This window comes from Pleurodeles waltl, chromosome 6, assembly GCF_031143425.1.
Source record: "Pleurodeles waltl isolate 20211129_DDA chromosome 6, aPleWal1.hap1.20221129, whole genome shotgun sequence".
Taxonomy (NCBI): Eukaryota; Metazoa; Chordata; class Amphibia; order Caudata; family Salamandridae; genus Pleurodeles; species Pleurodeles waltl.
In genome coordinates this window covers 941,466,728-941,489,539 of record NC_090445.1, presented here as the reverse complement: position 1 = coordinate 941,489,539, position 22,812 = coordinate 941,466,728, and the positions used below count along the sequence as shown (strand labels likewise).

Sequence of the window (22,812 nt, the reverse complement as noted above, 5' to 3'; positions counted from 1 at the left end):
CTAAGCATTATATTCATATCAACATATTAACATATTTGTGGCACAGAAACTTGTCCCATGAAACTAGGACAATTGGACTTCCTTCAAAACATTGACCACAATGTGCTCTTTCTGTCTTACATTATCTCTGGGTCCACACTTTCAGTTAGCGGGGAGCCCAAAATAATAACCCCTCCCACTTGTTCAGTGTCTCTTTAAGCTCTCATGGCTGGAGAAGTTTTACAGCTGAGAGAAGTTGTTTTATGGGCCTTGTTTGTAATATCATTGCAAGAGTCCGGCTAGCCTTAAAATGTTTAATGCACTATGCCCTCTAGGGGCTAAATATATGGTTACACTGCATTAATTCCTCCCATTCTCTTTCCATGTGGTTATGCTCTTTAAGGGCTGACTGTATGGTTACATGACAATGTTTCTTCCAAATGCTATTTTTAAGTGGTGTCCTCTATGGGTTGTTCAGCGCATTACTGTTAACATACTAAAATATTTGCTGCATGAAACCTCGCCCCATAGTGCTTTGCAGGCCATTACTTGTAAAAACATTTTTGCTCATAACTCAGCCTGTGGTGGTCCTAGGACGATTGGACCACCTCAAAGCATTCTGTGTACATCATCTCTGGGTCCTCACACTAGGTTAGTGGGGACCCCAAAATAATAACCCCCCCCCACCATTCAGTGTATTTTGAGCTTTCTCATAGGTACAACTTGCGTTTTAGAGCTGAGAGAAGGTTTGTTTCAAAGCCCTCGTTTGTAATATCATAGCAGTAAGCCTGCTAGCTCTAAATACACCCTCTAGGGGCTAAGTATATGGTTACACTGCATTACTTTCTAATGTTTTTTCATGGGGTTTTCCCTCTAGAGGCTAACAATATGGTTACATGACCATGTTTCTTACAAATTATATTTTTGTTATGGTGCCCTCAAGGGGCTGTTTTGAGCAAGACAGTCTCATGCCAAAAGCTTATTTCTGATAATGGCTTATATGATAATTGTATATGCTTTAATAGTTTCTCCTTATTACAATTATTACCATAATTCAGGCCAATTTAACATCTGTGTTACACTATGATTGTATGAACACTCTTGATATGTTTGGGTGACCTTCCAGTTTATTTCTCCTCTGTGGCTGTCTTGTGTTTTTTTGAGGACCTGTGTTAGCCAGCCAGAAACTCTGATGGAAGGGTGGTGAAAGTGGTATTCTATTGGAATTAGTATGGCATATTTAAATTAGGATGTTAAATGGCAACATTTTGATTTTTTACTGCAGATACAGGAAGAAGGTAAGTGCTTTAGTTATATGCAGGGCCACTCGAATTGTATGGCAGGAAAAGACAAAATTATGAGCCAGGGTTGACCAATGCATGTGGCCAGAAAGGTCCAGTTATGAATTTACAATGCCAATAGCTCTAACTCAAGCAAATGTGAGACCTATTGCATTGCAAATGTTTGTTTGGTGCAGGAATTACATCAGAATATGCTCTGCAGAGCACAATTGCATGTCGCCGTTACAAACCGGCATGGTCCACTAGGACACATACAGGCCGTGGACCGTTGGCACTGGAAGACAGACAGCCTCACCATTGCATAACCCACGGGTCGCCAACCTTTTGCTGCAGGTAGAGGAAAAGGGTAAATGGAAAAGATTAAATTATGAGGCAGGGTTGACCAGTTTATGTGGCAAGGAAAGTCCAGTTATAAATTTACATTGCCAATAGCTCTAACTCAAGCGAACACGGGAGCTATTGCATTGCAAATAGTTGTATAATATGGAATGGGATTGTATGGGGTATGGTATCATATGGTATGGTCTGTCACTGTATAATATGGCATGGTTTGTCATTGTATAGTATGGTATAGTATAACTACAGTATGGCCTGTCGTATCCTATGGTATAGTACGGTGTGGCCTGCACAGTGGTGTAATATGGTTTGGAATGGCATGGCCTGCATTGGATGGTATGGTATGGTGTGCCATTGTATTATATCGTATGGCTTACCATTGTACAGTATGCCATGGTATAGTATACCCATCATTGTATTGTATGCGATTGAATGGCCCATCACTGTATTGTAATGTATGGTATGGCATGTTAATGTACAGCACAGTATAATATGGTATGGCCTGTAAATATATATTATGGTATGGCCTTTCACTGTATGGTATGGCCTTTCATTGTTTAGTATGGCCTGTCGTTGCACAGTATGATACGGGATGGTATGGCCTCTCATTGTGTGGTATGTATGGTATGGTTTGTCATTGTGTAACACAGTATGGCATGGTGATATGTGATATGGCATGGTATGTCATTGAATAATACAGTATGGTATGGCCTGTCATTTTTTTATAGTATGTTATGGTAACGTATGTTCTGTCATTGCATAGTATAGTATGTTATTGTATAATGGTATTGTATGGTATGGCTGTCACTAAATGGTATGGTATGGTATGGCAAGGCATGTTTGTCATTGTACAGTATGGTATGGCTCGTCATTGTACAGTATGGTAAGGATCATCTGTCATTCTATAGTATGGTACGGTACAGCATGTCATTGTATTGTGCTGTATGGTATGGTGTGCATGCCCTGTTAATGTATAGTATTTTATGGTATGGGACTGTTTGCTATGGTATGGCTTGTCAATGTATAGTATGGTATGGCCTGTCACTGTATGGTATGGCCTTTCATTGTACAGTATGGTCTGGCCTGTCATTGAATGGTATGGTATAGTCTGCCATTGTACAGTATGCTACAGTATGATATGGTCTGTCATTGTATGGTACGGAATGATATGTCATGATGTAGCCTGTCACTATACAGTATGGTACAGTATGGATTGATACAGCCTAACCAATCAAAAGCAATGGTCAGGAAGTCTTGTTCTGAGATGGGTCAAGGGGGAAAGACATCTAACAAACAGCAGGCAGCTGCGACTGAAAAGAAAGCCATCTAATCATGACGCATATTCTGTGACAGACCGTTGAAGCTGTTTGCAGTGAGACAGCGAAAACCATGTTCAGAAAACAGAGAATTGCAATTAAGTATTTAATAAAAAAAAATTGAAAATGTGAACATAACATTACAGAAACACAATGAGAATTTCATAATCATTTTAATCATTTGGCGACCTTTTGTCTTCGAATTTAGCAGCAACATGGGCATGTGTGCTTCACAACCAAACATGGCGTAGTTAAAGGAGGTCTCAATCAAAGGCCACTGAGCTGGTATGCCGTGCTATTACTGAGTTACAGAGAATCTCCATGCAATAGAAAAAAAACACCCCATCCTCACCCAACACATAAAGGTAGGACATTTTATTAACTGCCAAGGGTATCAATAAATGAATGAGGCTCTCTGTACTCAGTCCCATCTGCCCTTACATCACTCAGAGTCCTGCATGTTCTGTCCCACCTGCCCTTACATCACTCAGAGTCCTGCATGTTCTGTCCCACCTGCCCTTACATCACTCAGAGTCCTGCATGTTCTGTCCCACCTGCCCTTACATCACTCAGAGTCCTGCATGTTCTGTCCCACCTGCCCCTACATCACTCAGAGTCCTGCATGTTCTGTCCCACCTGCCCTTACATCACTCAGAGTCCTGCATGTTCTGTCCCACCTGCCCCTACATCACTCAGAGTCCTGCATGTTCTGTCCCACCTGCCCTTACATCACTCAGAGTCCTGCATGTTCTGTCCCACCTGCCCTTACATCACTCAGAGTCCTGCATGTTCTGTCCCACCTGCCCTTACATCACTCAGAGTCCTGCATGTTCTGTCCCACCTGCCCTTACATCACTCAGAGTCCTGCATGTTCTGTCCCACCTGCCCTTACATCACTCAGAGTCCTGCATGTTCTGTCCCACCTGCCCTTACATCACTCAGAGTCCTGCATGTTCTGTCCCACCTGCCCTTACATCACTCAGAGTCCTGCATGTTCTGTCCCACCTGCCCTTACATCACTCAGAGTCCTGCATGTTCTGTCCCACCTGCCCTTACATCACTCAGAGTCCTGCATGTTCTGTCCCACCTGCCCTTACATCACTCAGAGTCCTGCATGTTCTGTCCCACCTGCCCTTACATCACTCAGAGTCCTGCATGTTCTGTCCCACCTGCCCTTACATCACTCAGAGTCCTGCATGTTCTGTCCCACCTGCCCCTACATCACTCAGAGTCCTGCATGTTCTGTCCCATCTGCCCTTACATCACTCAGAGTCCTGCATGTTCTGTCCCACCTGCCCTTACATCACTCAGAGTCCTGCATGTTCTGTCCCACCTGCCCTTACATCACTCAGAGTCCTGCATGTTCTGTCCCACCTGCCCCTACATCACTCAGAGTCCTGCATGTTCTGTCCCACCTGCCCTTACATCACTCAGAGTCCTGCATGTTCTGTCCCACCTGCCCCTACATCACTCAGAGTCCTGCATGTTCTGTCCCACCTGCCCTTACATCACTCAGAGTCCTGCATGTTCTGTCCCACCTGCCCTTACATCACTCAGAGTCCTGCATGTTCTGTCCCACCTGCCCTTACATCACTCAGAGTCCTGCATGTTCTGTCCCACCTGCCCTTACATCACTCAGAGTCCTGCATGTTCTGTCCCACCTGCCCTTACATCACTCAGAGTCCTGCATGTTCTGTCCCACCTGCCCTTACATCACTCAGAGTCCTGCATGTTCTGTCCCACCTGCCCTTACATCACTCAGAGTCCTGCATGTTCTGTCCCACCTGCCCTTACATCACTCAGAGTCCTGCATGTTCTGTCCCACCTGCCCTTACATCACTCAGAGTCCTGCATGTTCTGTCCCACCTGCCCTTACATCACTCAGAGTCCTGCATGTTCTGTCCCACCTGCCCCTACATCACTCAGAGTCCTGCATGTTCTGTCCCACCTGCCCTTACATCACTCAGAGTCCTGCATGTTCTGTCCCACCTGCCCTTACATCACTCAGAGTCCTGCATGTTCTGTCCCACCTGCCCTTACATCACTCAGAGTCCTGCATGTTCTGTCCCACCTGCCCTTACATCACTCAGAGTCCTGCATGTTCTGTCCCACCTGCCCTTACATCACTCAGAGTCCTGCATGTTCTGTCCCACCTGCCCCTACATCACTCAGAGTCCTGCATGTTCTGTCCCACCTGCCCTTACATCACTCAGAGTCCTGCATGTTCTGTCCCACCTGCCCTTACATCACTCAGAGTCCTGCATGTTCTGTCCCACCTGCCCTTACATCACTCAGAGTCCTGCATGTTCTGTCCCACCTGCCCTTACATCACTCAGAGTCCTGCATGTTCTGTCCCACCTGCCCTTACATCACTCAGAGTCCTGCATGTTCTGTCCCACCTGCCCTTACATCACTCAGAGTCCTGCATGTTCTGTCCCACCTGCCCTTACATCACTCAGAGTCCTGCATGTTCTGTCCCACCTGCCCTTACATCACTCAGAGTCCTGCATGTTCTGTCCCACCTGCCCTTACATCACTCAGAGTCCTGCATGTTCTGTCCCACCTGCCCTTACATCACTCAGAGTCCTGCATGTTCTGTCCCACCTGCCCCTACATCACTCAGAGTCCTGCATGTTCTGTCCCACCTGCCCTTACATCACTCAGAGTCCTGCATGTTCTAGTGATTTGCCAATCAGCTTAAAGGGATTCTCCTACCTAACAAACATGGGAAATGGATAGTTGTTTTTTCAGGAAGTCACAATCAGATTCACACAGAAGGCTGGCAAAAGTAGGAAGTTCGCTCAACACAGGTTTATTCTAGCATTTGAAAAGAATTTCCAGGATTTTGGGGGTTCACATTGAAAGCACCGCTGCCCGTGATAAGCTATGACAGTGCGGGTGCATCCCATTCCCTTTTCTACAGTAGAAAGGCACTTGTTCTCACCTTTAAAAGGAGCCGTTTTCCATGTTTATCTGCAGTAGGATACGGTCTAGAAACACTTTGGGCCCTGTTAATAAACAGAAATGTAAAAGTACCGATGGGGATTTGGATTTCCACCTGAATTTACTTTTACTTTTTTTTGGTGGGGGAGGGGGGGTTCACTAACATTTCCAGCAGTAAGCCTGAAAAGCTATGCCAGGTACATGTTTCCGAGCTGTACTTTTGGAAATGTCTTGAGGTTCCTATTCTATCTGTGCAGAGTTCTCCGTAGAGGTGATTAGAGCCTTCTGGGCAAATACATATTTCCTCCATGGTGAAATCATTTTCCCTGTGTATCAAGCCATGCCCTTGCATGCTCAGCAACTCTGGAGAGATCTGCTCCCCTTTTCATCCAGGAATTGGAGTCATCACAATGCCTTTCTTGATTTAACCGCTGATTATTTCTATTGTGGACTGAGCTGGAAAGAAGTTGTATGTTCACAAACCTACTTTTAGTAGGCGTCTCAAATTTACAAGACAAACCACACTCTGCAATGTCCTATTCCCGATCCTGGAATGGGATTTACTATTTTAGATTTCTCTGCGCTTTAATACATTTACACTCTCCATGAATGTTATATTTTTCAAAATAACCTACAAGGAAATAAGAATTCACAACTCCACAGTACAACTGGACAATGGGAAGTCATACAGTGCAAAAACGAATAATAAAACCTTACCTCCACAACAGACTTTAAATCCAGTCTGAAGTTAAAATCTCCGAATACTAAGTATGGCACTTTCTCATACCGGTGATCCGTAATACTAGAAAGAAATGAAAAATCCCTTTTAACATTTTCAAAAGCATGGTTGACACAGCCAAACGTGACATGCATTTCAGCTCACCTCCACTACAACAGACATTTTAATGAATATCCACCAGCAACATTGAGAATAAAACCTTGTATCAAATAAATCGTAATCATATGTAGGCCTCTGTACGGAGGTACGTTTCTTCGTAAGCATGTTTGCAACTTGTTACTGACCGGGAGTGAGCCTAGCGTTGTGTTCTATTGCATGGTCATTTATATAGCGCTTTCTTTTCCGTGCTGTTGAGTAAGTAGCTTCTCCGTATCTACGCTAGCTCTCCTCTCCCACATCGAGTGGCACCATCAATCAAACACCCTGGAGTGATAGGCGTGAGTTCAGTTTTGCAGACCCGCATGAAGGTAAGAGGCTATGATGAACGCCACCTTGTGGTAGATCACAGTATATGTCCTGCAGCTGTACTGCGATGCTGCGCGCAATAATCCACTTAGGGAGGACCATGCTGGACACAAGACGAGATACAGCAGTATAATTGGGTTAACCATATGAACTTTGCAATGTCAGACAGTGTCATCTTAATTATTTCCTGGGCTCTGGGCAAGAAATATTTTAAGGGCCCGTGTTAGGATGAAATTAGAATTGTATAACCTATTTTCTGATAATTCAAGCCTAACTAATGCCAAACAATATCGAATTGTCTTTGGTCGGACATCTCCAATTCCCCTGTGCATTACAAAGGAACTATTCGTCACCGGTCACCCACATTCCAGACAAATAGCGTACCGGATTCACAAATACAAAACCACAGCTATTCAGCCGATTCTGTATGTATCCAGATGTGGGGCCCCAAACGCGTGGCCAGTCTCTCTGCTTGTATGTAAAATGGCCAGGCCCATCTGAAGCCATGTAATCCCTCACACACCCCAGATCGATCGATAGTTATATATTAAGCAGACCTGGAGGATGTGTGTAAAGATAAAATATACTCAGGTCAGAATTATCTTAGAAACTGCTTTAAAAATGCATCTTCTATATATTACGAGAAATGTGTTATTGATTTTTTCGCACATTTTCAAAGCATAATGATGCTGGATGGAGTGCAATCAGGTGTGCCACAAAAATGATGATCATTCTGAGACTGCTTCTGTGCACGCAGAGGCCATTGGACCAGATATTTATGAGACCGTTTAACAAATCTGCTCCCGCTGCAGCTGATAGATTTGCTGACTTTAGCTTTGAAATACTGGAATATTTACAAACTTTGCAACTATGACAGATTGTTTGTAAGCAGTTTTCGAGCTTCTTTGAGTGCGCACACAAAAAACGTGCTATGGCTCATTAATGCAGCAAAGGGGGAACCAGAGACAATCACATTAATGCAGTTTATGCTATATACAAGACATTTAAATGAACACCGTTTAGGCTGTAGCAATGTCAGGTTTAAGCACTAATCACAGGTGGGGGACCGCATCGATACCTACAAACAAATAGCCCAAATAGTTCACACTGGTTTCCCTCTATGATCCGCTGCTTGGTGGAGCATACTTAATGTTCACAGTAAACAAAGCAGACTGAAACCTTCCTACGATAGAGAATATAACAATTCTCAGGCCGTATTTATTCACAACCACATAAACACGACATAAAAAACATCATCATATTTACAGTATTTCTTTTCATCCTTAAATTTCCATATTTATTTACAATATGCATCTCAAATAGTTTATGTTCTTTAAAAGGAGTCATGGTTGTCCACCCACAAGCACCTGTGGCATAGTCTGTAAACTGGGGGCCGTGTCCCCCCCAAAACCAATTACGCTTCACAAGGCGAGACTCACCTACCCCCTCAAGATAGAGGGGGCACGGGCCAGCATGAAATCTGTCCCCCAATCCAACCATGCCAGAGCCAAACCCAAGCAAGGGATCCCCCCTGGCACCCAATGGGGATGATACTGGGCAACCGGGCCATACCTTGATCCCCTGGCGCAGTCTCATCCCCCCAAATTCAAAAATTCCATGGCCATGTAATGGAGCACCGTGGGGGGAGCTATGGACATTCACGGTAGCGGTCGTCCCGAGCCCCTTTCCTACACCCACAGCACAGCCACCCTGATTTGAGCCAAAAAGCTTCTGATACCATTTTGAGTTTGCCTGCACTAGTATTCTTGATGCCAAGGTTATCCACCTGTTTTGTGCCCAAACATGGCTCCTTCCCTCCTAAGGTCTTCCTAATCCTGCTATTCTTTGGGGATGGGTGGGCGGGAAAGCATTCCTCCAGTCCTCTGGAGGTGTGTGTCGATCATCAGGGGCAGCTCAGGGTCAAGAAAAACAACCTGACCCTCGAGGGACCTGAGTCCCCCTTTTAAACAAACTTGGGCTGCCCCTGCCGATCACCTGGGAGCCCCCACCACACCCCCTTCAGCCAATCGGCTCGCCCCTCGGGGTGAGCTCGATATTTTAAAAAAATTTGCGGCGGCCAAAGTTGGGCCGCCGGCCGAAACTGGTCCAATCCGGCCTTCACCTGTATTGGGGGTGCGCTATGCCTTGGTGCGCGCCCCCTGCCCACAGGTGGGGGACCGCATCGATACCTACAAATTGCCCAAATAGTTCACACTGGTTTCCCTCTATGATCCGCTCCTTGATGCCAAGGTTATCCACCTGTTTTGCGCCCAAACATGACTCCTTCCCTCCCACAGGCCTGGTTGGTTTCCCAACCAACCGGGCCTCCCCCTGAGGACAAGAAGCTCAGTTCTGAGAGAGACACTGTATTGAAAATACTACCAGGTTCTCAACAAACACAGTATGACCACCATCCGACAGGTGTACTCCATCTTCATTGAAGGCACCCGTGCGCAACAGTCCTTAGCACTGATGTGTTCAAAAGCCGTTTCATGCAGCTGTTCAGCCGCCTGGCTGATTCATTAAGGGCTTTCGTTGAGCGCCCTGACCTCCAAATCCGCCTAGTAATGATATGGGACCATGCTATGACAGCCCCTGGACACTGTTTTGCTAACCAGGAGATCTCCACCATCAAGTCCTCAAAAACTGATCTCCTACCGATTGTTGGCAGATCATTGCCTCCCACGTGAAGGATGATGAGCGCTGGCGGCGGCAGCCGCCGTCGCAGAACCTCCTCGATGAGCTGGCGAAGACCATCAAGGCACAGACCCCCTCTCGCTATCCAAAGAATCCGGAGACCTGTGCCCTGAGCCCAACTGCGATACAAGTTGAAGAACGGCAGCGCCCGACGCACAAAGGAATGACCAATAACCCAAACACTGGAGGGAGCCATGTGCCCAATAGTGAACTGAGAGGTCCTGAGAACAGAAAGGAAAAACCGTTACACATGTGGTCATTGACGTGTGTCAAAAGGTGTTCCTAGATCATATGGATGCGTACATAGCGTTTATAGCAATCTGACTTCCACCTCCTAATTCCTTTTACCATCTCGGTATTGAGCCCGGCCCCCGCTGCTGATGTTGCTGCCCCTATCCTAAAGGAATGGGAACTAAATTTGCCATGTATGCCAATTGCCAGTAAGGCTTTACGCAATACTTGGGAAAACTGATACCTAGTAATTGGGACCCCAGATGCATGGACCAATAAAGAGGTGGAAGAATCCTGGGGACGAATCTGCAAGTACTTTTTAAGTGCACGTACTGGGCAACCACTGAAGTCACCAGCCCTCCCCAGTATTAACTGTACGCCCCTTCCTGCCTGGTCTGTCTTGGACCGTGGTATAGTAATTACCAAATCCCCCCTTTCCTTTTTCATGCTGGCCGCAACAATGAGAGTTGAGAGTCCAGGCAAGGAAGAGTATAATTAAAGTAACTGTGATGTTGTTTATGACTAGCTGGGAGAAGATGTTTAAGTTAAATGGAAATGTTTGTCATCTAATCTTCCTATTGCCCAAATCATTCCTATATCCCGGTGACCAAGATGCTACAGTGAAATACAGACTCTGTTCTCTTCTATTAATCTGTGATGGGATAACTGGCAGATCAGGAGGGAGAGACAGAAATGGCACAAACAGTTAACTTAAAGATTGCTTTATTTACACTTGAAATCAACTTGCTGAATAAATAAAACGCATCTACTTGGTAATACCAATGGGCATTACGGTCCAAGCAGAGACTCCATCCAAACCTACTTTAACATGCAAACCTTTTCTAAGGACTGCTCTACAACTTTAGTATCTATGTGGCATGAAGTAGTGGTGGTTCGTCCCTGAGTCTTCTGTTCAGCTTTGGGATCTCTAAGGCTTCTCCTTACTTGCATTCTACTAAATACTCTGTAGCATACATAGTTCTCCTAGGCACCTGAGTTTCAATCCACTCTCGAGGAAAGGTTACCTCATTAGCACTCCCTTTAATTCTCTCACTAGCCACTGTACACTGACGTGGGCTGAGTCCTCCCTGAGTTTCATTCCCACTCTGTGCTGCTGGGTGCTCCCAAGTATGAAGTTAGTAGATTCAAACATAGTTTATTAGGCAATGATATTTCATTCATAAATATAGGTCGTTCTCCACAGGGACTAATTACAGAAACAAGCTGAGTATAACTGACACCCCTGTAGGAGAGGCCTTCTTACACTGTGATTTAAAAAATTGCTTACTTCATAATCAATATCTGCTTATTAACACTGTATCTTATTACAATAATATTTTACAGTCAACAGGCAAAACCTCAAACACAGTCTTCACTAGACATATCCAAGAGAGGTACAAGCACTAATCTAGTAATTAATGCAATTACTTCGGCTTTCCCATCCAGTCCTGCTCAAAATGTCTGTCTCTGCAAGTTCTCTGCACCACGACTTCCTTCAAGACCAGCCAGATGCATGGAACTCTGTTCTGACTTAGCCTGTGACCAGAAACCAGTCAAGAAAATAGGGTGCCTCAAACCCCACAAATAAATGTATTAAGAGAAGCAGTTCAACACATAAGAGGACCACATGTCCAGCACCAACGACTCAGATAATCTATCCTCCACCTTCTGCTTTCGTCTGTTCTTCATCCAGCTTCCCTTCAGCCTTTTAGACAGTCCATCCAACCTCGTGAAGCCAGCTTCAGGGTAGAGCAAATTATAAATGGAGTTAATCGAGCTCCATAAAAACATTACAGCCTGAAGGTAACCTTATACACTGAGTTTAACTCCCCAGTCACAATACACCACATGCATTTGCGAGATGGTTAAACATTTACTCCAGACCTACTAAAAATCATCTTAAACATAATGTGTTTTACCAAGAACAGAAAAAGGGAAAACTACATTTTAGGTCCAGTGTTAGCCAAGACCTTTTGATTTTACTAAAATTATATATATAATAGGTTTACTTTCAGAGGTTTTCAACCAGCCATCTTCATCTACTGGTTTGTTGTTTTGTAACTAACATTTTACTTTTGCCCACTACAGCATTGACTTTGGGGCATTTAGCTATTGGCTAGCTTCACTGTGAGTTATGGTTTCACAAACCGAATGTTTTACAAAAACCATGACACAACAAAACAAGCAATGAATAAGCCAAATGGCTGACAGCCAACACCAGAAGCAGCGGAGACTACAAAAAGCAAACAAAATTTGCAATCTCACTTTCTTTCTGTACCTGCAACTGTTTCATGGCCCATGGCACATGCTCCTGTGGTTTCAGCTGCTACCTATAGTAGTGCAGTGCCATGGGTAGCAACCAGGGCCTCATGCTACCACAAATTGACATCCATGCTTTTCCACAATAGTACTTCTCGTTCGCGCAGATTATATTCTTTCAGGCAACTTCAGATGTTGACTTGAGGACAAGATGTTTGCCTTAGACTGAGAAGGTGATGGGTTCCATGAATGGATATCTGGAACTGTAAGTTGTATTGCTGGATAATCCGACTTCATTAATGCGGTCCTCAGCTGTACAAAAGAGTAGCAAGTGCTGTGCTCGTTGCTAGCACACACACTGCTTTTTCACCATGAACATAAATTGCTGCTTGCTATTTTTAAGGAAAGGCTAGATTCATAACTCAGTTTCATTAAGTAGCAAACCTGGGACTAGCTGAAGATATGCTACCCCTCAGTGCTAAGTGAGATATATATATATATATATATATATATATATATAAATATATGTATATATTTATATATATATATATATATATATTCAATTAAAAAAAACAAAGGTTATAGGGACGTTATATTTAGGCTCACATTTTAAACGTACAAAACCTTAGAAATTCACCTGCCATTCACAATTATCTGATCAATAATTGTACTGGACTTGTTCCAGTGATATTACCAATGATGTTATGAAAGTTGTCATGAGTGCTGTGATTTGTGGGATAATTAGCGGTGCATGGCGAGGGCACAAGTTACAGTTACCTTAGGGCGTGAGTTGTAGTTACTTGAAATAACAGCTGAATTTCTATGGTTTAGTATGTTTAAAACATGAGTTCAACTATAACGTCCCTATAACTTTGTATTTTTAGTTGAATTTCTGTTTTTTTAAATTCTATTTCCTAACTTTAAGGTCCCTGTAACCTTTGTTTTTTTTCAGTGAATTTCAATGTTTTTTTTTAAGGTAAAATAATTTGTATTATTATATGTTAATCCAGACACACCTGTGCACGGCATCTGGCGATGTGCAGTGGTAGTTGGCCAGAGCACCCGCCGAAAACCCCGATAACCACCCAACCCCTTTATACGCATTGCCTTTGACCACATGCAACGTGGGTTAGCCCAGGAACTGGCCTGTATCCAGGCCCTGCAGCCAACCCCATAACCATCCAACCTTGAGCTGTACATGGCCTAAGGCCATGTACAAAGGGGGTTGGCCGCAGGACATGGCCCTGCGGTCAACCCCTATAAGCACCCAACCCAAGTGCTACGCACAGTCTTCAGCCGTGTAACAGCAGGGGTTGGCCGCAGGGCTAACCACTATAAGCACCCAACCCAACACTGCGCTCAGCCTTTAGCCATGTGCAGTGGGGGCTGGCCACAGGGCCAATAACCACCCAACCCCTTGCTGCACTGGCCAAACACAGCAGTAACTGGCAGCAGGTCTGCATGCCCCCCTCTCAAGAGTGATGTTAGCCCCAGGGAACACAACCCGTGGCCTTGCCTCATTATTAACTTTCTTTTGGTGGGAGGGGGGCCGTGTTTGACAGCTCTCGCTTACTCACAGCAGAGTGTTTCCTCTGACTTGGTGGGAGCGGTCAAAGCTCCCACTAAGTCACAGCAAACAGCTGTGACCTGGGGGTGTGCACCCTGGGACATAGCAGAAGCCGGCCCTGGGTGTGGCGGTCCCCAGGGCCATTAGTGGCTCCTTGAGGGGGACCGCGTGGCTTCCCCTCCAATGTTGAATAGCTCGGGTCGGTAGTGACCCCGGGCCCAGGGGTCCTCAACAATCCCCCTATGCCTTTTTAAATTACCCCCAGGGAGGGGGCTGCAGAGGGGGGGGCAGGCAGCCCCCCACATTTCTTAAGCTTAAAACTCCAGGGGGTGAGGAGCCCCAGGGCAGCGGGAGGGGTAGGGAGCAGGTGCCCCCCGCGTTTCTTAAGTTTAAAGCCCCAGGGATGTGGCGGTCCTGGGCTGCAGGGGGGCTGGGCGGCACCCCAGCATTTCTCCAGTTTAAAGCCCCAGGGAGATTGTGGTTCACAGGGCTGTGGGGGAGCCGGTGGCTCCCCTCTTTTTGATTTGTTTGAAGCCCCATGGAGGTGGCGGTATCTGTGGTTGCGGGGACCAGAGAGCCCACCTGCGTTTCATTTTTTAAAGCCAGAGGGAGGTGGCAGTCAGGCATTCCCCCGTGTTTCTTAAGCTTAAAGCCCCAGGGAGGTGGCAAGCTCCGGAGCTGTGGGGGGCCAGGGGGCTCCAAGTGTTTCTTCAGTTTAAAGCCCTGGGAAGGTGGCGGTCCGGGAGCTGCAGGGGGCCAGGTGCCCCCCCCATGTTTCATTTGTTTGAAGCCCCGGGTAGGTGGTGGTCTCTAGCGCAGTGGGGGGCACATTGAAAATGTGAATGCCCCCAGGACCTGGCTCACCCGGGGGCTTCAGTGAAATATGCACGGGATCCCACATTGTTTGATTTTTTTTAAGTTTCACCGAGATTCGCAGATCTGCTGCAACTCTCAGTGAAAACTTTAAAAAAAAGCTTTTTTGCTTTGGTTGGGTCCCTCTAGGACCCCAGCACCAACACTAGGAGGTCAGGATGTCCCTACTTTCGCCCCTTTTGCTTTTTTCATTTTTCTTCAGGGACTTGGCTGAAGCAGAGTCCCATTATGGATGCCAACACTTTCTTGTTGAGGTTTTGGCAGCCAATCAGATCTCAGCACGACATTGTGAGGGTTTGCGGAGCCTTTGCCTCCTTATGTATACAAATTAGTTTTTTCTTAAATATTAAAAATTTGCTGAACCGATTTACACCAAAAAGGGCGCTTTCAGGACCAAGAGCTGCTTTCTGCCAAATTTGGTGTAATTCCGTCCAGTGTGGTTCGGGCTGTAGACCTGTTCAAAATCCCTACAGGAATTAACATTGGAAACGCACCTTTTTGACCCCCCCTTTTTTACAGCCACCGCTAGACAGGTAACCCTGAAACTTTCCACACAGCAGTTGATGCCACTGAATGTTTTTGGAAAATGTTGTTATGATTCGTCAAGCGGTGCCCAAGATATAGGCAAGGCAAAAAAACCTAGGTCCTAACTATAACTACCTAGTGGTGACCACCAGTAGGTAAAAACGGCAGACTTTAATATTAGTGGTTTAAGTAAGTAAGCAACTCTATTAATCTTTCTTTTTAAAAGAAATTTTGGCTGCTTTCTTTGGCCCAAATAACCCTAGTCCTTAAAGGATTAAACACAGTGATTCTTTATTTTTATTAGGCTGGTGGTTTACATTTTTGTCATGAGCTTCTACTGCATATTTATATACTTCTTTATAAATACAGAATTCAAACGCCATTTAACATAATTAGTAAGGCTTTCCCCTATATCGTTTTATTTGTCCATTGCGGATCAACTGTAAATCAAAATGAGCTGAAAATGTGTTCGATCTTTAGCCACAGTAAACATGCAAATCCCTTCTCTACATCCGTCTTGAAGAGCAGAACTATGAAAAATGGCAAAGCAGTAAAACAGCACTGAGGCACTTTGAGGAAAACATGTTACAGTAACCTTCTCTTTACCCCTTTTCCTTAAATTTAAAAGCTTTCCTAGAGATACAATGATTGTAAGTGATGGTGATGTTTTACTGAGCATTTAAAAACTGAGGCATTTATGAACACCGTGCATTCTTGCTTGCTTTATGTAGTACAGCATTACAGATTTTTCAATCAAATATACTTTAATTGCCTATAGTTAGATGATCCGATTAAAGGCTATGAGGTCACATATTACTGATCGGAGGATTTTAGTGAAGGACAATGGAATTTTAAAGGCAGCTTTGTTAAGGATTAAAGGACACGTCGGCTGAACTTAAATTATCTATAGATTGCTGCTTACATGGCCAAGCAATCATAGAAAGTCTGGGTCATTAAACCAATATATCAATTTTAGGAACACTGAACAATATTTAGTGCAACAGAGAATTTAGAGCTGTTTTCATGAGTTGGCTGCAGGCTCTGCTCTGTAATGTGGGCAAGAGAACCAAGGAGAGGCTATGTAATTGACTGTGCAATGCTCCTTGTTGGACACTAGGATTCTGCTGGGCAATACCGTACGAACCGTTATAACCCACCAGTAGTGACCGCCCTGTGTTTAGCTGGAAGAGAAACCCCCCACCAGCCGAACACACTGCTTGTTACCTCGAAGTAACATTTTGTGGCACATGAAACTCCTATGCCTTATCTCCCTGAAATGTCAGTCGCCTCTTCCCATCACTGGAAAAAATGCCAAACCACTATACCCCATTCAGCAGGAGATGAAAGCATGCCACTCAGAATATGACTATTGTTCTGTTGGACTACAGCTGGGTGGGGTAATTGGGCAAGAAGACCTGTTGGAATGAGGTGGATCCTTCAGGGCAGCAGTCTGTGCCCTACAGTAAATACCACAAAACTGCTGGGTGAAGAAGACTGCCAGGTCATTCTCTAAGAGTCCAGAGGAAAACCATGTGATGGAATGAGAAGGATCCTCGCGTAATAATGACTGGCTTTTAATACAATGCATGATATCGCATTAGTGCCTTTTCAATGCACTGAAAATAACAAAATTTACTGTCACCCTATTTGTGGTACTTCATTCTCCATCCGGCAGTGGCATACAGATTCGTGACTTTCACATCACGGCCTGTTTCAGTAGCAAACTTTCGACTCATTGTGCCATCCGGTCAGGTTAAGGTGGAAGAAATAGATCATCCTCAGTCACTAGGCATGAGTTATTTTTTCTGAAATCTGACGCCCAAGAGGAAAAAAAATGGAGAAGTTTATGGATCATCACTGGAGAGCATGTCCTCAGAATAAAAGAATGAGTTATCACAGTAGGGAAGATTTACAATATGGTATTGTTGAGTGACAGCAGTCACCAGGTGCGTCTGCATCAATGCTAACACCAGTCTAAAACGAGTTATTACAAAGGCCTAACGGCACAACCAAAAACCACCGAGAAAGTGAAACCCCTATATCAGTAAATTATAACTGGTCTTCATCACAAGATAGTCAATTTCTAACGTTGTTTTTTATACCTCAGTATGTCCTAGAACTACAATTTTCTTTTGAATATGCCGTGAATGCTATGATAGCCCATCCAACCGAGCAATAAATCTCAGTGATGTTTAAAAAAAAGGCCAGCCCGTGTCACCTGCATACACTTCAATCTTCCTTAGCTGAGGGACGAGTGCTATTTCATGTCGGATTTTATTTGCTGCCAGTGTACGCTTATGAAAAGAGCCATAGTGCACTTTTGGTTCAGGCCGGCTTCTGTCGAGCTTATTTATGAAGAGGCTGTCTTTGACTACCTGACTCACAAATGGATGTGGACAAATGCTGCTGCTCGAAGGGATGAGGCAGTCAATGGGCAGCTTATCCCTGCACTGCTTTTATGAAAGTACAGCTTCAGAAGTTAAACGTATCAGTACCAATTCACTGCAACTGTCCTCATTAAAGACACCACCATAATGGGCTGCAAAATAGAGCCAGGAAAGATGAACTCAGCCTAGTACAAAACAAGCTATCACCGCCTTTACCTAGAAAACAAATATCGATACGGTAATAAATAAATAAATAACATCGTATATACGTTGTACTGAGGTATGGCCAAGATGATCAGTCACTTTTTCAAATTCATACTTCCCGAAAATTAGACAAAAATGCAGAGATTATTTGTGCGGATGACACTGCACAATTTTGTAGGCAGGGCTGACAAAAAGATGCAGTGTTGGTGAATAAACTGGAGTAATATAATGCTGGTTAAGAATCACACTCCAAGCACCAGGGGCCATATGTACTAAAGCATTTTCCCATAGACACAGAATGGGTAAAATCCTTTGATACATCTGGCCCCAAATCCCTTGCAGTATCTACTTTCCGACAGTACGTTTGAAACATCTTTTTTTTTAGTAGGAATGGAGAAAACTGGCCCTGTTAGAAAAAAATGTTGGAGCAAAAATTGAACAAAGTACTTTTTCTCTGTTTTTTATATAATATGCTCGAGGCATTTCCCCAATCTTCTCACTTGTCAAGGAGACGAGCAACATCAGGTTTCTCCACTCGTGGTTACATAACAAACAAAAAAACAGTATGAAATTATGCCCGAGCAAAATTTAAGTTTCATAAAATTATGCCACCATGCCAGAGTCCGCATTTACACTGCCAATCATGGTTGTGTTAATGGCAAACTTATAGCGTAGGAGACTGATGACAAACCAAACAACCAGAACGCAAGTGGTTGTTCTTTATGGCAATTGTGGTTTTGTGCTTTTTTTGCACAAAATGTATTTACGCGTAAAAAATTGATGCGAGAACTTATTTTGCCCCTAAATATGGCAAGCACTTAATCATGGATTGGCATTTCCCAAAATCTCACATAATTGCGCGAAAGAAAATTATGGGAATTTCGCACACACCTAACATCACTCAGTGTTTTACTTTAATGCCAAACCTAACTTTGAAGTCGAACTAGCTTGACCCATTCCTTTTCACTTATGTTAAATAAAGTGTTCAAAATGGATTGGGAAGTTGTGTACACTAGAGAAAGGTTTGTTTTATGTGATACGTAATTGGATGATTAAACACGTTAATACCAGCTAATTAAATATTTCATATCGAACAGTCTTCGGCCCAAAGTCTATATAGACTTTAGAAGAGGCACTGTGTCTGCTCTCGTCAGTGCCACTTCACAGCCCTCCCATGGCCTCTGGCAGCTTTACCTCTGTATTTAGAAGGTGGTTGGGCTACGGTAGGGTGGGTACTGACATCAGCAGGGTTCTATTCAGATATTATCTTCAGCAGGTGGCTAGTAGCACAACCTTCCCGTGATTGGGAGTGGTGGTCTGCCACAATAGTGGTGAACAGAACACGTGGATCTGGGGAATTCCAGAAGTCATCCAGACCCCAAAACTGATTAATTTCCAGGAATTCCTCTCACACTGTCCTGCATACACAACACTTTAGGGCCCTGACTACAAGCGGTCGGTTATATTGTGAACCCTGTGTAAAACATAAGTTGGTGGGAGGGAAAAGTCTTATGTATGGTAATGGGCGTTCCCCAACTGCAGTAATGTCTGGATCTCTAATGATGATTTTTGTTGTCATAGGCAAACAGGGATCATGTGTGTGCACCATGACGTACGCTTGGCTCACTGATTACAGAACGTGAGGGGCACTCAAAGTGCTACCCTCATGGTGATGGAAGGCTAATACCTTCATAAGGATTTAAGTAGCACAAGCACGGTGGTGGCAGCACACCATGTAGTGATGAGTAGGGGTGAACAGGTCCTTGACCTATGTTACTGGAGTGAGGCCTACAGGGTCACTTATTTACACGTTCTGCTGCTTTGTGCCTAAATCACACTTGCTCTACATCAGTTTGGTCTGAACTGCTGCACAGCTCATTTAGTTTATACACGATAGGTGTATGTGTGCCTGTGAATAGTACAATACAGCGATAATGCGGTTCTGTGCAGTGTATGCATGTTATGTGCATGACTGGGTGTATGTGTGCCTGCGAGTGGTACAATACTTGAAGGATATAGTGCTGTGCAGTGTGTGTATGTTATATACATGCCCTGGGTGTATGTGTGCATGTGAATGGTACAATACATGGAGGACCCTGAGTTCCATTTTGGGAGTCCCAGGGCTGCATGGTTAAACAAGAGAAGGAGGTGTATTGCTACATTCCTGTAAACTGGGTGGGACACACTGGAGAGGGGAGAGCCAGGCTTACCCCATACACTTCAAAGAGTGCTCATCATAGAGAGGTCACAAAGAAGAGGCTGGGCACATCTCAGGACGGAAATGGGGCTGATAAGAGAATCATAAAAATTTGGGCTGAGGCTCTGGGTTAACCATTGGATACAAATAACATTGTTTCTGACATTTAGGGGTCAAGTCTAGTCACTCCTTTGGCCTGTGACATTGGGCTATCAGATTTGGAGTCATTCCTGCTGTGACAGACTGCTTTCCAGAAGAAGAGAGGGTAAAGGGGTGGGCACTTGAAAAGGAAACAGACCCCCAACATAAACATCAATGACTCAGACTCTAAATCACATTTGGTGTCTGGAAATGAACTATAAGAACGGGAACTCGAGACCCAAAATGTGTGAACAGCCAAGTGGCCAGATGGGGCTGTGTGGTGGAGGAGAAGCTCTGCAAGACTTTTGCCTGTGACCACGACTGACAGCCATGGCCAGCTAGTATCCCAGCTGAATGAGGTAACAATGCCCAAAGAATTCAATACAACCTTCCCCGGTGCCTTGACCACCACTGCCTGCATGCTTGCCAAGACCAGTGTGCCATATGAAGAAGAGGAAAGTGCTGAGGAAGCGAGGTTCAGTGGGGAGACCTGTCAAGTGGACTCCCTTTGTAAGGTGTAAGTAGATGGCTGCTGCAACAATCGGGTTGTTGCTTATGTGTAGGACAAAGTCAGCGACTCTCGTATGCCAGAAGCGGGCTGCCATAGAGTGAGTCATGTACATCACTGCACGGATCAGACCGTAGTCCATATGCAGTGAAGAGCCGGAAACCATGTATCTCAGGAGGGACCACCCTGAGAAAATTACCATGCTGTGAGGGCTGTAGCCCTTGTCAGTTGTGAGCCGCAAGCCCATATGCCAGCAGGAGCCACTACAGAGAACAATACTGTGCATATCAGGCCCGAGCCCTGTGCAGTGAGAATACAGTGATCCCGTATGCCAGAAGGGGTCAACCGGGACCACGGCAAGATTGATGACCTGGTCAGAATAGTCACCCGAGGAGGGATGCCACCGTGGAGACCTCTGCGCATCTACACCAGGATGAAGGATTCACATCAGGATTTTCGTACCACCTCCACCTACCACCAGGGGAGAGACTTGAGACTTACCCTTCAACAGCCACAAAGAGCCTCTGGTTGCTATGGTGGTGTAATCGTGTGTGAGGAAGTCTACAGCTACTGGGTGCAGCCGGTCTTGGTTGTATGCAGCAAATTCACTTGATTCAAGTGCTGCTATTCCTGCACACAAGGAAGGGGTGCTCAGCAACTCTGGTCGCTCTGATCTGCAAGTGTGGTTAGGGCTGATTTCTGGTCTGTCGTAACCCCGGGACCTTGCTGGCTAGATTGCAAATTACCACTGTCACGAGGAGTAAGTGGGACTCGGGCAACCACCTAAAAAACACCAGAGCTTTGACCTCCTGGGGACTGTATAGTTATTTGTGGATGCCTTAATTCCCATTGTCTTGGTATCAGTAAAATAAAACATTTCTTTTATAACAAAAGTAAGTTTTTGGTTGGACAATCCTTTATTGCACCTGCTGCCCACATATTGACTTGTGAGCCCATTTTCACTCCCCTGTATCCACCTCCTTGCCTCTGACACCCCAGAGGGAGCCTTGGACTGCTCAACCACATTACTGCTGAGAGTCAAGTGCAGAGGAGGTACTTGGTCCAGTTGCTCAGGATCCATAGCAGGTTTCTCCTCTGTACATCCAGAGTAAAAGGCCTCAATGTCCCACGGTTAGTAACCTATGCTTTCCCCGTGGCCCTCTGAACAGGGTTTCGACAAGTGCAACGTTTATACACTCAGTAAATACTGAGTGAGACATAGTTTGCACCATCCATTTACATTACAAATCATACAGAATTTAACAAGGGAAAGATGTTTACAAGGGCATACAGATTTTGTTGCAGACAGAACAGACCTTTACACATCATTCCTCAGAAAGGTGGGATAATCAATAATTCTCACACTCAATTAATACCAAACATGTTGGTGCAGGATTTTATCGGATAATTATCACATACTGCATGGGGCATTCCTAATAAATCCCTAAGCGTATTTTACAATATTCTTCAAGGCCAAGGCAAGTCAGCAATCCACTGGATAAACAATGTGCTCTTTATGCAGCAGTAATGTGATGCTTGCCATTCTCCAGGTAACATTGGAGCTTCTTCTGTAGCTTTCCACCTATATGTAGCAGGCTCTGTAGAGGCAGTCAAAAATCTTTTTGAGGTGTGGAATATTGGACTCTAGGTACACAATTTTTGAAATTGTTCAGAAACCCTCCGCCTCCTGCCATTTTGCCTCTCTAGTTAACAATGGTTGGAAAATGCTCCATTTTTAAATATGTTACGTAACACCTTATTTATACAGTGCAGTGTTTCCCAGTATAGGCAGACTACTCTCTGTATTTGTGATTCATCTGGAAGGGATATCTTTCTGGGAGAAAAAGCATTCTGGAATCACATTTGTAATTGTAAAGTATTTATATAGCGTTCACTACCCCTGATGAGGTGTTTAAGCGATTTTTGGCGAGTAGCATGCTACTCTGGAACCCAAAAAGTATTAGTGGTGGATTTGGTGTGGGTATGTGATTTGGATGGAGGGGATTAACCTCAGTGGGTGTTACATAAGTAGGAGTAGGACATTCCAAACAAACCCCTGGGGAATGGATTGTGTAGTGTGTCGTTCAGCCCTACACAATAACCATGTCAGCTGATGTTTGCACAAGTAAGTTTTTCTAGGTGGT

General features: G+C 44.7%; 1 protein-coding gene across 2 annotated transcripts in view; it reads right to left on the bottom strand.

Moving 5' to 3' along the window:
- The window catches only part of INPP5A (inositol polyphosphate-5-phosphatase A), a 1,526,322-nt gene that overhangs the window by 444,134 nt on the left and 1,059,376 nt on the right, over positions 1-22,812 (bottom strand). For both annotated transcript variants that reach the window (XM_069239762.1, XM_069239763.1), the window contains exon 9: positions 6,593-6,677. In XM_069239762.1, coding sequence (XP_069095863.1) covers positions 6,593-6,677 — 85 coding nt within the window. The remainder of the gene's footprint in view (positions 1-6,592; positions 6,678-22,812) is intronic.